Source organism: Rhopalosiphum padi, chromosome 3 (assembly GCF_020882245.1).
Source record: "Rhopalosiphum padi isolate XX-2018 chromosome 3, ASM2088224v1, whole genome shotgun sequence".
In the NCBI taxonomy this organism is placed as follows: Eukaryota; Metazoa; Arthropoda; class Insecta; order Hemiptera; family Aphididae; genus Rhopalosiphum; species Rhopalosiphum padi.
The window spans coordinates 43,284,259-43,298,843 of record NC_083599.1 but is presented as its reverse complement, the minus strand read 5'-3'; the positions used below and the strand labels follow the sequence as shown (position 1 = coordinate 43,298,843).

At 26.0% G+C, this 14,585-nt stretch overlaps 1 protein-coding gene across 1 annotated transcript; it reads left to right on the top strand.

Moving 5' to 3' along the window:
* The first annotated feature begins 2,069 nt into the window (after positions 1–2,069).
* On the top strand, positions 2,070–9,856 carry LOC132927415 (uncharacterized). The gene is made up of 3 exons (XM_060991936.1): positions 2,070–2,230; positions 6,377–6,460; positions 7,792–9,856. The coding sequence occupies exons 1-3, from the start codon at positions 2,098–2,100 to the stop codon at positions 8,142–8,144; spliced, it is 570 nt and encodes a 189-aa protein (XP_060847919.1). The 5' UTR covers positions 2,070–2,097; the 3' UTR covers positions 8,145–9,856.
* Positions 9,857–14,585: the final 4,729 nt, after the last annotated feature.

Genomic DNA, 14,585 nt, shown 5'->3' with positions numbered 1-14,585 from the left:
TATTTGAATAATTTTATGATTTTTTTTCATAAAGTTGTTAGTTTATAACAATTTCAGTATATATTATTATATAAATATTTGCAATCTAGCTAGTAATTTAATAAAAGATTAATCGATTTCGTAAAAAAATAAACTTCATAGGTACACTCATAAATTTTTTTCTTTATTGACGCTGGAGTTTTTTAATACAGTTATTTGAAGAAAAAGTTATGGAGAACTTCGTTTTGGGTTTTTTAACCTTCGATATAAGTTACAATAATTTTATGAATTTTAAACTTCCAAATTCCTTGCAAATTTTCACGATTTTGACATACTTTGTAAACATTTGCTAACATTTGTAAACAACATGCTTATAAACAAAAATTGTGACTTTTTATTTTTTTTTTTTTATTTCAATTATAGAACAACTTATACAACTTATAATAAACCTTGTATTAAATTTTAAAGATTTTTGGAAAGCCAATTTTTTTTTATCGGCATTTCAAAAAAATTTAGAAAAAACTAAAATTTCAATGGTCCATAATTAGTTTAAAAAAATTCTAAATATTTTTAAAATTTAATCGTAAATATATAATGCTAATATAAACATTTTGTGAAGATTTCAAGTATTTACAATGATTCGTTTTTGAGTTACAGCAAAATCAAAAAATCGATTTTGTCGAAAAGTGGTTATGCGTAAAAATTTCCGTTTTTACGTAATTTTTTCAGGGTTTTTCCCGACGCTTTTGAAAACTACTGGTCATTTTTTACTTTAAACTCCTCAAAGTACCAACTAGATGAATTTTCCTTTTCAAAGAGGGGCTGAAGTAAAAAAACGAAGCATTATTACTACTCCAAAACGTAATGACGGACACAAAAATAAAAAACACACATCATTGTAAAATCAATACATTCATCACTCCGTTCAGAATCTAAAACAGTAATAAATGGATGACAGATAAAATAATTATCGTTATTGATGCGAATTGTAGCTGTATCAAAATGACCGTAATTACAGTTTTACTTATGAGTTATGACACTGTACTAATTATCTGAATAATGTCTGTGTATTTTTATAGTACATTCAATTACTTAAAAGTTTATTGGTAAATATTAATCAGTGAGGTACTGAGGTATAGTGTTCTATAAAATTTAATTGTCAAAATACCAAAAGTTGAAAATTTAAATTTAAAACTAAAAAAAAATCGTAATAGAATTCATTGAAAATGTTTTTATGACTGACGGAAATATTTTATTTTGTTTGAAGTAAATATAAATTTCCATAAAAAATATAACGTTCAACAACATATTGACAGAGAAAAACACAAAGATTTTAGAATTTATTTCATAAAAGTCTAATAGTGTTTTTTCAAAGAATAATGGATGGGTAGAACTTCAAAAAACCAATAATATTCAAAATGGCACTGAATTAAAGATTAATGTAGAAAATTATGATTTAAACTATAACATAAATGGTATAGTTTATATGAAATATGCATAAATCACTTCAGTTGACGCGGGGAAATAATTTTCTATGTATAAAAATATATTAGCACCCAATAGAATAAGTTTTAATGAAAGTAACTTGACCAAATAGTTGTAAGTTCATTTAATATTCAATTTGATGTGTAATTACAATTTGTTTTTTTTATAATTAAATTTAATAAATGCTTTTTTAAGGATTTATTTTGTTACAAAATCCAAGTCCTAATTAAATATATTAAATCGTATATAATAGTATAATAATGTAATAATATTTAAATACCATATTTCTTCATAGTAAGGTAGGTAACATCCTAAGTACTATAATATTTTATTTCAGCAAAAAATATTTATCTCCTTTGGTAATTAGTTACCTATATATTATTTCTGAAATGTTCATATTTTAGGTATATAATTATAGTTATTAGGTAATCTGAATTTAAGGTTACTCAGGTGATGAAGAGGTAAAGGCCCCCCCAGGTATCACGAGTTGACGAATACAAAGGTGGTCCCCCTCCCCCTACCAGGATAAAATATTAATACGCCACTGAGTCAGGCAAATATAGCTGAAGAAATCGATTACGGCGGTGAAGTGAAAGTTTAGTGGAGTGAAAACCAGTGTGTGTGCATGTGTGTATGTACGTGTTAGAGAGAGCCTCTTTACGATCACGGTCCGCGAAGGCCAGTCTTATCGTCCGCACGATGGCTCGCGTATCGTCACTGTTATGTCTCATCGTGCTGCCACTCATCACTCTATACTCTATATCTCGTAAGTACCTGCACATTTGTCAAAATTCCCGAAAATAGTGTATACACATATACTGTATGTATAATCTATCTAGAACTTTTATTAGATATAAATATACAATATTATAGAAAACGATTTGTCGTACATACATAAATTATATGGATCATTTAATGTAAATTTATGTTTTTACTAAACATGGGTATTTTGTGACAACGCAGCATATATATTATTATAAAGTGTTCTCTCAAGAGGATCAATTGAAAAAAATACTTCAAAAAATATGTTTGATGATTACTTTTGATTAACTTTACTTTTTTTTTTATATATTTAAATATAAAACTAACCTTCCACTACTATACGAAATAAATCGGTCAATTTTACGGCATGACACCGACTAAACCGTCGTGTCGAACATAATATATTTTGGATTGAGGTCACCACCGGTAAACCTGCCACGTTATGTTTTAATTTAATAATAATACACATATATTAATAAATAATTATAACATAATATGATACACTAAAATTTAATCGATTTTGGCCGCTATTGTAGTACATAAAATGTTATTTTATTTCAATTTACGGCATATTATACGAATAGTATATACTTAGTGAGTGCAGTTTCGATGAAAAATAATTTGAAAATAGTTTTTTCAAAATGTTAAATTAAAAAATTATAGACGAGTCGACAAGTTGCAAACGTTAAGATGTACAAACAGAAAAAGTCACCGTTTTGCGACAATGCCTCATTTTTAAATTAGAAACATTTTAAAGCTTAAAACTTTTATAGAAGAAATGATAATCAATTAATAATTATTAGTTAAGTATTGAATTTGCAATTTTTGAAAATATTACTATTGCTTTGCTATAACTAAACACTGGTTGACTCATATATGTATTAAACGAAATTGAATCTTAATAATCTTATATTTACTTGTTTGATCAAACAATAATTTTTTTTCCAATATTCTCAACAAAAATTATTATGTTTTTATGTTTGTAAGTAGCAATACTTTCAGTATCTACTACAAACGCTATTAAACATGATTAATAATTATTTAGTTAAGAGTTTAAGCCTAAGTATAGAAGGTACAACAGAGTTCAGACGTATTTCTTATAGGTAGTCATTGGTAATTGCAACATTACGAAATCAAGTTCGGTCGTATTGAGTTGTGTACAACAATTTAAACAAAATGAGTTTTTTTATTGATTGACTACTTTTTTTTTTAATAACCGCGAAACCAGTGAAAAAACTATAGCATACTATATTCAAGAGACATAGTTACTATTATAACGACATTATAAAATAATTAATAATTTAGGTATTACAAACATCGGTTAATAATACATAGAAATAGAAAAAGCTATAAAACAATATGAAAAAATTACGTTTAACGATTAATGACAGTAATACCTTTTAGGTGTATATAGTTAACTTTATAAATAGAGCTAACTCTAAGCACAATTTATTCTAAAATATAAAAATATTAAAAACCAAAAGGCAGTGTGATAATTAGTCTTATATTGACCGTGAAATGTAAATGTATAATTAAGTGATTAACCGTTAAAGTTATTGATACATTACATTGATCCTGATTCTGCATACATTTTTTTTATATTCTCTTGGGTCATTGCTTTTTTCTACAGCCGTATATTGTTGTTTATTTCCACAAATAATTAAATCAACTGTCAATAATAATTTTATTTTGCTGATATTGAAATAGTTTCTCGATTTTATTACTTACCCAGAGACGTAAGGTCCATCCACTTATTTATTTTTTGTCGAAAATAAGTAGTTCCAATGGTTGCAAAATACTTCAAGCCATCTCACTGTGTAAGATAATATTATATTATACAAAAGTAAATTTATCTTCTACCCTCAATATTAAAATACCACTATCAATTTTAATTTATATACCTACCTACATTTTCTTCAAACAAAACATAAGATCATGGTTGAAAATTAGCAATCAAAATAAATAAACAACCGTCACATCCAACAATTTCTTTACAAATATTAAATAATAATATTATTTACTGAAAATAAGAAAATTATGATGTATTTATCATACAATGTATAAATTGCAACAATATATATCAAGAGAATATTTATTCTCCGGACCTAACCAATATTCACATTAAATTATCTTAGAAATTTTTATTATGTATGACGTATGTCGTTTAAATATTTGTATTAATGTTTTATAGAAGGTAGCGTATAGTAATAGCATTTTAAGTTCATATAATATTTATATATATATCTGAAAATAAAAAAATAACAATTTATTTACACGGTGTATTACAATATGTTTTTCTCGTAACGCAAGCGTATGCACGTAAGGCGTATTATTTGATTGTTTTTATAATGTACTTATGAATATCAGAATTTTCACAAAATGATCAAGACAGAAATTGCTTATATTTTTGATAGAAAAATAACTAATAGTCTTGATATAAACAACCAATCATAATAATATATTATTGCATTATATTTATCATTTATCATTTATATAAAAATGTTTCATAGACGACTTCGTTGACGGCGAGAGTATAATTATTTCTTACAGTATATATTATAACGCTATTTAATAAATGTAGGACAGCTAGCTATACTGCTTACATTGTATATTTGTATATGGCTATACATCGTGCGTCTTTGACGTCCATATTTATAATGCGTAATATACATGTATCATAATATAAGCCTCGTTCATGTATACTAAGTATGTTTATGTGATGTTTTTCCCAGATTAAATTTTAATTACGAACACGAAATAAGTGCCGGATTTTTAAAACGAAAAGAAAGTAATAGATAACTGCATTTACTGCGTATGTATACATTGTACATACATATATGTGGTGCATAAGTGAGTTGTCGTAAAACGCTCATTAATATCGTACGCTTAGTCAGGCATGTTAGGCACATTGTTACATAATATTATACATTATACAGGATGTCCAAGAATTCTCGTATCATCCTTAGTATCCCCGTAGTAACTGTTGAAAAAAATTTGATTTTCAATTGTTTTATTTTATTTTTTATTTAACGTTCTATAACAAAAAAATCGATTTGCTTATTCTAGCTTTCATGCACCGATGACAAAAAAATAATTTTGAAGATTTAATTATACTTCTAAGAATGTTAATAGTATGGTCAGCATTCATTGAACTCTTTGATCTACCTGACTTATTTCACTCATTGACATAAGAGTTAAGTTATTAATACAATTAAAATAATTCGATACTATGACGCTACATAATATCTACTCGATTTAGTCGATTCAATTATATTGTTTTTTTTTCAACCCGTTTTATAAAAAATGATCATCTTGAAAATTAAAAAAAAAAAACTAAATTGCATAAAATATCTTTTAGAAAATATTTAGTTTATAATATTGAATAGCAGTATCATTAAGCAACATTGACCATACGGCTTTTTTTTTTTTTAATATAGGAAATAAAATTATTCATACGTTGACTAATATAAGTGATAATACTAAATTGTTAGTGTACATAATATTATAAGGTGCCTCTTAGTATACCTACAAGTAGGTCATGGATATACATGTAACACCGTGTTATTAAAATTATAAGATGTGCATATTGATTTGATTTTTAAATCAATAAAAATACGTGTCTCATGTCCTCGAATAAAACAAAAATAGACAGGTACGTCAAATTATATGAAGCAGAATTCGAAATAATATCTACTTAGTATAAATTAATGTTATTTTTATTTTAGAATATTTATCTAGCACGATATTAATTAACATTGTATATTGTTATTGTATTTATATTACAATTTAATAAACTAGTAATTATATATTTTGATTTAAAAAAAAACAAGCTTCAAATGTGTGGTAAATTTAAAAATATTAGTAACACCTATGTTCTATAATAAATTAATAATACAATTGTGTATTTGCGTGTAGAAGGAATATTATATTATTTTCAAATATAATTTAAATTGGTTTTCAGCATACAGTCACAGTGCTCTTAAATATTTACTTAATATGTATTTTTACTTGATAAGTACCCAGATATAAATGCAATTTTATACAACAACATCAATGGATTAATGGATTATTATTATTAATACAATTAATAATTTATTAACATTTCGGTTATTTATGTGGCCTAATGACGATAATGTTTAATGTTTTACAGATGTAAATGCAACCATTTTTGTGCCTGAAGAAATTCCTTCTTTGTTGTCGGTAGTCTACAGTAATATGCCACCGATTAAAAAAGGTAAAGATCGATAGACAAAATATATAATGTAGGAATATTGTATATAGTTATAACTTAAGTACCAATTTAATAAAAATAAAATAATATCGATTGCTTAATGATTAATAAACAGCAGAGTCTTGTTAATTTTACTCATATGACATCATGTATAGTACCTACCTACCTACCTACTAATGAATTATTGAAAAAAAAACTAGATATTTAAACAGAAAACAGGTAAAAATTAATTTATTTTTATTAGACTTTTATTAAATTATGCATTCAGTTTAATAACACCAAAAAGTTTATAATTGTCACTGAAATTCCAACAATTTTATCGGAAAATTCAATTAAGTACATTAAATTATTAAAGCGATAATTCAAAAAATAAATTTATTTGTAGATATGATAAAAATATGTCGTATTACTGAGGATGTCAGAATATCATGACTACAGTAATAATTATTAATGTTATAGGTAATTTTACCTAGGCACCTATAAGGCTATAATATTACTTAAGTTTATTATAATTTTATAAGACTAATGCAGTAATGCAGTAATGCATACTTTTTGTAATTTTGTAGTGGTGTAAGTACAATATAATAATTTGAAATTAATTTTAATTTTATTAATTAATGCGTAGCTAAAATTTATAGTTCCAGTAAGCTTTTTTTAATTCATCCAAGCGGATAACAGCTATAAAAAATTTTGTCTTATTAATATTTTTGAATTCTTAATTAAAAAAATTATAATTTTACTTATTTTACTATTATTATAACTTATGTATTAATATATATTTGACATTTTTGTTTCATCAAAATTAAAGTCTAATAAAAAATAAAGGTGCTATTAGGCTATTATAGGCCACACATGAAAGTTTAAAGTTTAAATTGACTGTAAAAAATATAATTTTTCCAATTTTTTTTGAATTAATGTTCAATAAATTATTTTATTACTTCTATTTAAAACTTCATGAAGGTAACCACGCTTCAAAGAAAGAAACTCTTCAATTAATTCATATTTAAATAAATACAACTTTCACTTTAATGTAAGCTAAATAAATTATAAATAATATGATTTTTTTTTATTGTTTTTCTTATAAAACGTTAAAAATTAATTAGAAATTCATTTGTTTTGAGAAATTGTCAAGTTTATATTTCTACGTCTGTGGTTTTTATTTGAAGAAATACAATTGGGAGTATAAAAACAATTACACAATATCATACAAATGCATAATAATTCTAATTTTTTTTATGATTTTTCTGAACTCACTATAACCATACCAACACATTTTTCTCATGAGTGACTTGTCATTTTCATGGACCTATAAATAATTTCGCAATTTTTTGTAGGTACGGACTCGAAACTGGGTGTGGGGTTCCGATTGGGTCCGAACGCAGACGTGCAGTTCCAGTTAGAACTCGGACCGCAGACCAACACGTTGCCGATCGGCGGCAGTGCCGCCTCAGCACCCGCAGTTGCAAATAAAAGACACGCGACTGTAGGACAGGGCAGTGACTCAAGCGGTGGAAAGCCAAAGGACTGGTTGAATGCGTGGCGGTTGCAGATGAGCCCTGGATACGTGGCTGACGAAAGCAATAACGTGGTCTCAGGCGAAGTTGCGGGTGGCAGCGTCGGTGACGGGTCCTCGGACGCGGTGGCGCACCTTAGACAGTTGTACAAACCACAACCGATGACCGCGTAGTTGGGACACCACGCTATTAATTAATTATTATTTTAATTTACACCGAATGATATTTATTTTTTTCTATTACCCCCTTTGTTTTGTACACGCAGTATAGGTTGGTATTCAGCCACTTTAGGTATTTATTAGTATTGTTAGTGATATTTTTGTTGTGTATATATTACGTATGTATATTAGAATTCTAATCGAACGACCACTTGTAATAAATAATTATTTAAAAAAAAAAACTTGGATATCTAATGAATGGGCCTAAAAATACTGAGACCATCACTGGTTATTCTATTGATTTATTATAAATCAATAATCCCGCATTCATAATTTGGCTTTATCGATTGATAAACCGTTGTGTAACAACTTGCTAATCGTCTCTTTATTAATACTGTAATTGACAGTATTTGGACTGTGAGGCATTGATCCGAATGCACCAACACATTCAAACGGTCAACGTTTTACCTAACATGCACTATTTTAAGGGCCCCTGACTTCGTGTGGTCTTGCACCGATTTTGGTCCTAACTGTTGCAAAACACGTAGCTCATATTATATGCACATTCATGCATATATTAATTTATGACATATAGCTTAGAAAAATATTATTCTTAGCCTATACACAAATGTATAGTATTTTATAAAATAAGAGGAAAAAATAGAAAGTTTCAAACCGAATATCTTATTTTTTATTCTATGATGTTTGATTGATTGACAATTTATCATTGTTTTAGATTGATTTTTATGCTTATTTTAATTGTTTTTAATATCGTATAATTTAATTTCCTTTTATGCTCTCATTTTGTTAATTTCAGTCTTCAGATCATATCGGTATTACACTATTACCTATATATTTATAGTAGGTTAGGAGCGCATAATTCAATTATTATTATTCCAGCGATATTTTTTGTAAGTATTAGAAAAAAAAAAATCTTCCTAAAATAATTAAATAACAACATATTTAAGCTCTAAAATAATAGAAAAACAAACTTACGTAAACATTGAGTCGTCCATTGAAACCAGCTAGCTGTGTGCAGACATGTGGAACATGGAACATCATCGCCGATTAAACAGCCAAAATTAATTTATCGTAATCGTGCTTTAAACTGGAAGTATTGAGATATTTTATGAGAATTACCTCAATAGAATGAAATATGCGAGTACAATACATTATGTATTTATAGGTTCTCTAAAGTACTGTCCAACTGTCCGTTGAAATTATGACATTATACATCGTCTCTAAGAAATAGCGTTGGTCATAGATTATATATAAGTATAAGTATAAGTTAATAAAAGGTCTATGAATAAATCATAATATCTTCTTATATATTTTAGAGAACTCTTTGTGAAATAAGATTTTATGTTTTCTATTTCAACTGATTGTGCCAAATTGAACCTTAAACTATTAACTGGTCCATATACATTTATAGATATAGAAAAATCTATATTATTTCATTTAAATATGGTATACGGATGGTTACGGATTATTTAATCCATGAGGATTTTCCATGAGCGGCTTTTTGCTACGCAATTGGATGGGTGACCAATTTCATTTTTCGCTCGTAAATTGTTTTTTATTTTTTATACAATTATTGTTTTGTGTTAAAAATGTAATACAAAGTGTCTCATACGTTTTCTATAAATTAAGCGATTTTATAAACGATAACATTCATAATTGTGTATTATTTATATGGTATGAAAAATATTATTCATGGTGACGTAAAATTGTGTGTTTTATATTATTACGAATTCTACTGTACGAAATGACATTTTTAATTCATTTTAAAATATTTAATATCTATTTTATACCTATTTTTACTGTTTTACTGTTACCGTAGGTAAGTAAGTAATACTGAAAAGTCTGAAAGTAAAATAAATTAGGTACTAGGCTCAAACCCTCCTGTAAAACGTGCCTGATGTCATATTTTCTAAAATTGTCTTCAGTTATATTCTAATCTGAACAATTTTTATAACAAGTTCTGTACTTAAAATATAGTTCTGTAATTTTTGTCGAGATGTGAATTTCGACTGTATTACAATTGTTATAGGAAATTATATAGGTTTTAGGTAAATGCATCTATGTTGAGTTAAAAATGTAATAGATTTGTGTAGCGTATATCTACATCTACATATCACATAAATAATGTCTACAGACTACACGTTTGAGTCAAGAATATAATTGTGTGTATACGTAAGTATAATGTAGTTTTTAAATCATATTCAATAAACCATAAATATTGATTGAAATATTTACCCTTTGATCTGTATTTTTCGCGATGCAAACTTTGAAAGTATTTAAAAATTTGTAAATGTTCTAATGAAAGTCTATGTAAAATAAATCAATGTCAACTATAAATAAAACAAATAGTTTGATTTACACACGAAATAAATAATAATAGGTATTTTTGTATTAATAAATAATAATCAAACGGTATGAAAATAAGATTAGGTTATCGATTTTAATCAAAAATTTAATATAGGTAGATGATATAAGTATAGTTATTCGAATTTCTTTAATAACAAAAAAAAAATATTTTTCTGCAACAGCCCTCCGCTCAGAAGGTTTGTATACGATGATATCATATAATGTAATTCAAATTTTACGCACTCGTAGTAGCGGGCAATGGCCCACTATTATATTCGACGTATACTACAATTTAGCATTGAATTTAAATTTTAAAAATATTTACAGATTGTAATTATCTATGATCTGTGACAAATGTAGTTCCAATAGTAAATAGTAAGTACTAAACTACAAACCTTGTATAAATATACAAGTTACATGATACTGAAATTACTGATATTCTACTTTAAAATATAACATAATGAAAGATACCATCAACAAATTTCAAATAGAAGCAGTATTTATAATAGTACAAAGATGGATTTATAATTATTTATATCTATCTTAACAGTAGTGTTTATTACAGAGTAGCACTAAAAAAAAACAATAATCTAAAAGTTTAAAACAGTTAAATAATTAAATACGTGATAAGTTCATTATAAGTCTTAATATTAAAATTCAAAAGTACAAAAATTGTAGAAATCAAGCATTGCAACCGTGTAGTACCTATATATAATATATATTATATATATACTCTTCGGAAAATATTGAGTCAGCTACAAAACTCGTATTGTATTTTGTTCGTTGTCCAGGAGATATACGCCGTGATCTTTATAATTCGGTTGGTCCGATTGTGAATTTTTGTCGTCAGTATAGTTTTGAGTTCATATCAATCATTTTTTCGTTCAAAAAAGATTTATTTTTATTTCACTTTATATAATAATAAATTAATAAATAATAGTTCAAGAATATGTATATCATATTAAATATGACATATTTTATTTTTACAAACGACATTTTATAATACGTATATTGTTAAAAAATTTCAAACAACTTTTTGGACAGAGTTAAACGTAAGAACGTAGTAGTATATATTATTTGATTATTTTTTATATTTGATTCGACACTAGCTATACGCGTAAAAAATGGTTAATGTTATCTCAAAATAGCTATTTGTATTCTAATTTCTCGAGCATTCGGATGTTGATACTGAGTATTTTTTATTTTATCGTAAAAATCCTATAATATGTAATAAATAATAATAATAACTGTTTCACATTATATATATATATATTTATACAGCCGATAATATTTCCATTTTTCTTATTAAACTTAAAACTGATATTGACATTTTATTAATATCATTTGGCTTTTCTTTATATATTTGTAATCAATATATTTCAATAGTTTATAATATTTCATAAATATATTTTTTTTAAACAAAATATATAATATCATCTATAATATTATTAATATTTACAAACATTTTGTGTTTTGCAAGCCGATCTGGTAACTAAATTAACTGATGCCCAAAATATGGTGTGTCCCATCAAGGCTCAATTCTTGAAGTAATTATTAAATTTCTTTGTTTTTTTCTAATGATAATAATATTATTATTATAATTAAATTTGAATTATAATATACATATGAAATAGAATAATATTTCCAACTAGTACTTATTCCAAATATATAGTATTTATTTCATACAGATTTTTTTGCTCGTGACTAATTAAAAAAAAGTGGGCAAGTGGGTATCGCTCTGCTGTATAGTAGTGATGGAGAGTAGGTCACTATAATGGATGTGTTAAATTTGAATGCAACGACTGATATAATTGTATACGAAAAATTCTGAACGGAGATGATTTGTCAGTAAATGGTAATTAGCAGGATATATCATATAATACCTATATTTAAATTGTAATATATCGTTATTTTTATCGTTTAATTTTTGAACTTTAAATGCTTATAAACAAAAATTGTGACTAACGATTTTCGATTTTTTTTTTACAACGATAAGTTCAACTTATAATAAACCTTGTATTAAATTTTAAAGATTTTTTGGATAGCCAAATTTTTTTTTATCGACATTTTAAGAAAAAAAACTTAAAAAAGTCAAAAATTCCAATTGTCTATAAGTAGTATAAAAAAAGGTCAAAATATTTTGAAAATTTAATCGTATATATATATAACCCTAATATAAACATTTGGTGAAAATTTCAAGTATTTACAATGATTCGTTTTTGAGCTACAGCAAAATCAAGAAATCGATTTTGTCAAAAAGCGGTTTTGCGTAAAAATTCCCGTTTTTGCGTAATTTTTTCAGGGTTTTTCCCGACGTTTTTGAAAACTACTGGTCATTTTTTACTTTAAACTCCCCAAAGTACCAACTAGATGAATTTTCCTTTTCAAAGAGGGGCTGAAGTAAAAAAACGAAGCATTATTACTACTCCAAAAAGTGATGACGGACACAAAAATAAAAAAACACACATCATTGTAAAATCAATACATTCATCACTCCGTTCAGAATCTAAAAGTATTATATACTGAATTTCATGTGACTAATAATTTATTCGTGTACAAATTCATCATATTTCTTTTTTCAGTAATGATATTTTCCTAAAATAATTTAAAGTTTAGATGAGTGAAGTTGATAGTGGACCAACATTTTTTGAGGTATCCCTGTGCTATTTTTCTTCACTCATTTAAAATTACGACTTCAATTTTTATGTATTTAAGTATTCCAAATTACACAAATATGAATGAACTAGTTTCTACTTATTTGAAATTAAAAATATATGTGCTCGAATAGTAGGTCTGATCACTAAATACTAAAAATACATTTTTCGTCTAATTAAAAACTTAATTAGGTTTTTAAAAATAAAATTATTTTTTTTTAAGAACTCGCTAACGAGTAACTCGATGTAGTCATATTAAAAGTCAATGTTGATGAATGTGAAGATGCTGCAGATGATTATAAGTCTTGTCTTCAACGTTATTACTTATCATTGTCACGGAGTACAAATTAACTTAGTATCTCTCCGGATGGTGCATCTGCGTATAGATAACTTCACCACTGGCCGTAGTTATGGAAACCTGATTTCATTAAATATACTTAATTTTATAACAGAACTATCTAAATAACTACTTACTCTGATAGTTGAGTTGCCTTTCAAGTTTAAAATATGACTTGTGTTAATGTCCAAAATACTCGTGTTTTTACTAGAAAATGGATTAGGAATATATCTCTATGTACATTGTATATTGCACATAATTAAACGATTTATTTAAAACAAATTTACAATTTTATTTTATTTTTTTTTATATCTTATTGTTAAATTTTTTAAATAAATATGTATAAATAAACATAATATCATATTTATATGGAAATATCAGAATGACGGTCAAATTGCCATAAACTGATTTAAATATAATTCTAATTTCAATTAAATTAAAACTAATAAACACTGTAAATTAGGCGCAACTAGGGTCGAAAATTTGAGAGGGCTAAGTCCCCCCTAATTGTAGCTATAGTCATAAGATATATAATGTGACTAATAACTTATAAGTAACATCTTTTTTTTATATTTATATATTACTTAAAAGTGAATTCAACAGCCTATTTGAAGATTACAGTTTCACCAGCCAAAACAAATTTTTCCCATTTAAAATTAATAGTAAAAACATTCTGATGAGGGCATTCTTCAAATAAATTTTTCTTAAATTCAGTGATAAAACTTGCTCCTATTTATATTAAGTTCAAACTTACTAATGTTTTTTAGAGCTTTGCAGTTTGAGTGGTATTATTGAAAATTTAAAAAACCATGAAAAATAAAGCTTTTTAATTAGTGAGTTTTGCGATAAGAATTAAGAAATTAGTTGAATGATTAGATATAATATGGTACTATTTTTTCAAAATTATAAATGGGCACAGGCCACAGTTGGGTAATTTAGTTAATATTTTTATTTCATCATACTTGCAGTTGATACAGCGAAGTCAGCAATAGACCTGAACAATTTAATAATTAGTTAATTATGATTTATGACTAATTTGGAAAATGTGGAAATAGGATCGGCATCAATCTTAGAGTTGTTTTTACATCTGTATAAAAT

Coding starts and splice junctions, on each gene's coding strand:
- LOC132927415 (XM_060991936.1), top strand. CDS start 2,098: ATGTACGTGTTAGAGAGAGCCTCTTTACGATCACGGTCCGCGAAGGCC. Junction 2,231..6,376: donor CACTCTATACTCTATATCTC/GTAAGTACCTGC, acceptor AATGTTTTACAG/ATGTAAATGCAACCATTTTT. Junction 6,461..7,791: donor TATGCCACCGATTAAAAAAG/GTAAAGATCGAT, acceptor AATTTTTTGTAG/GTACGGACTCGAAACTGGGT.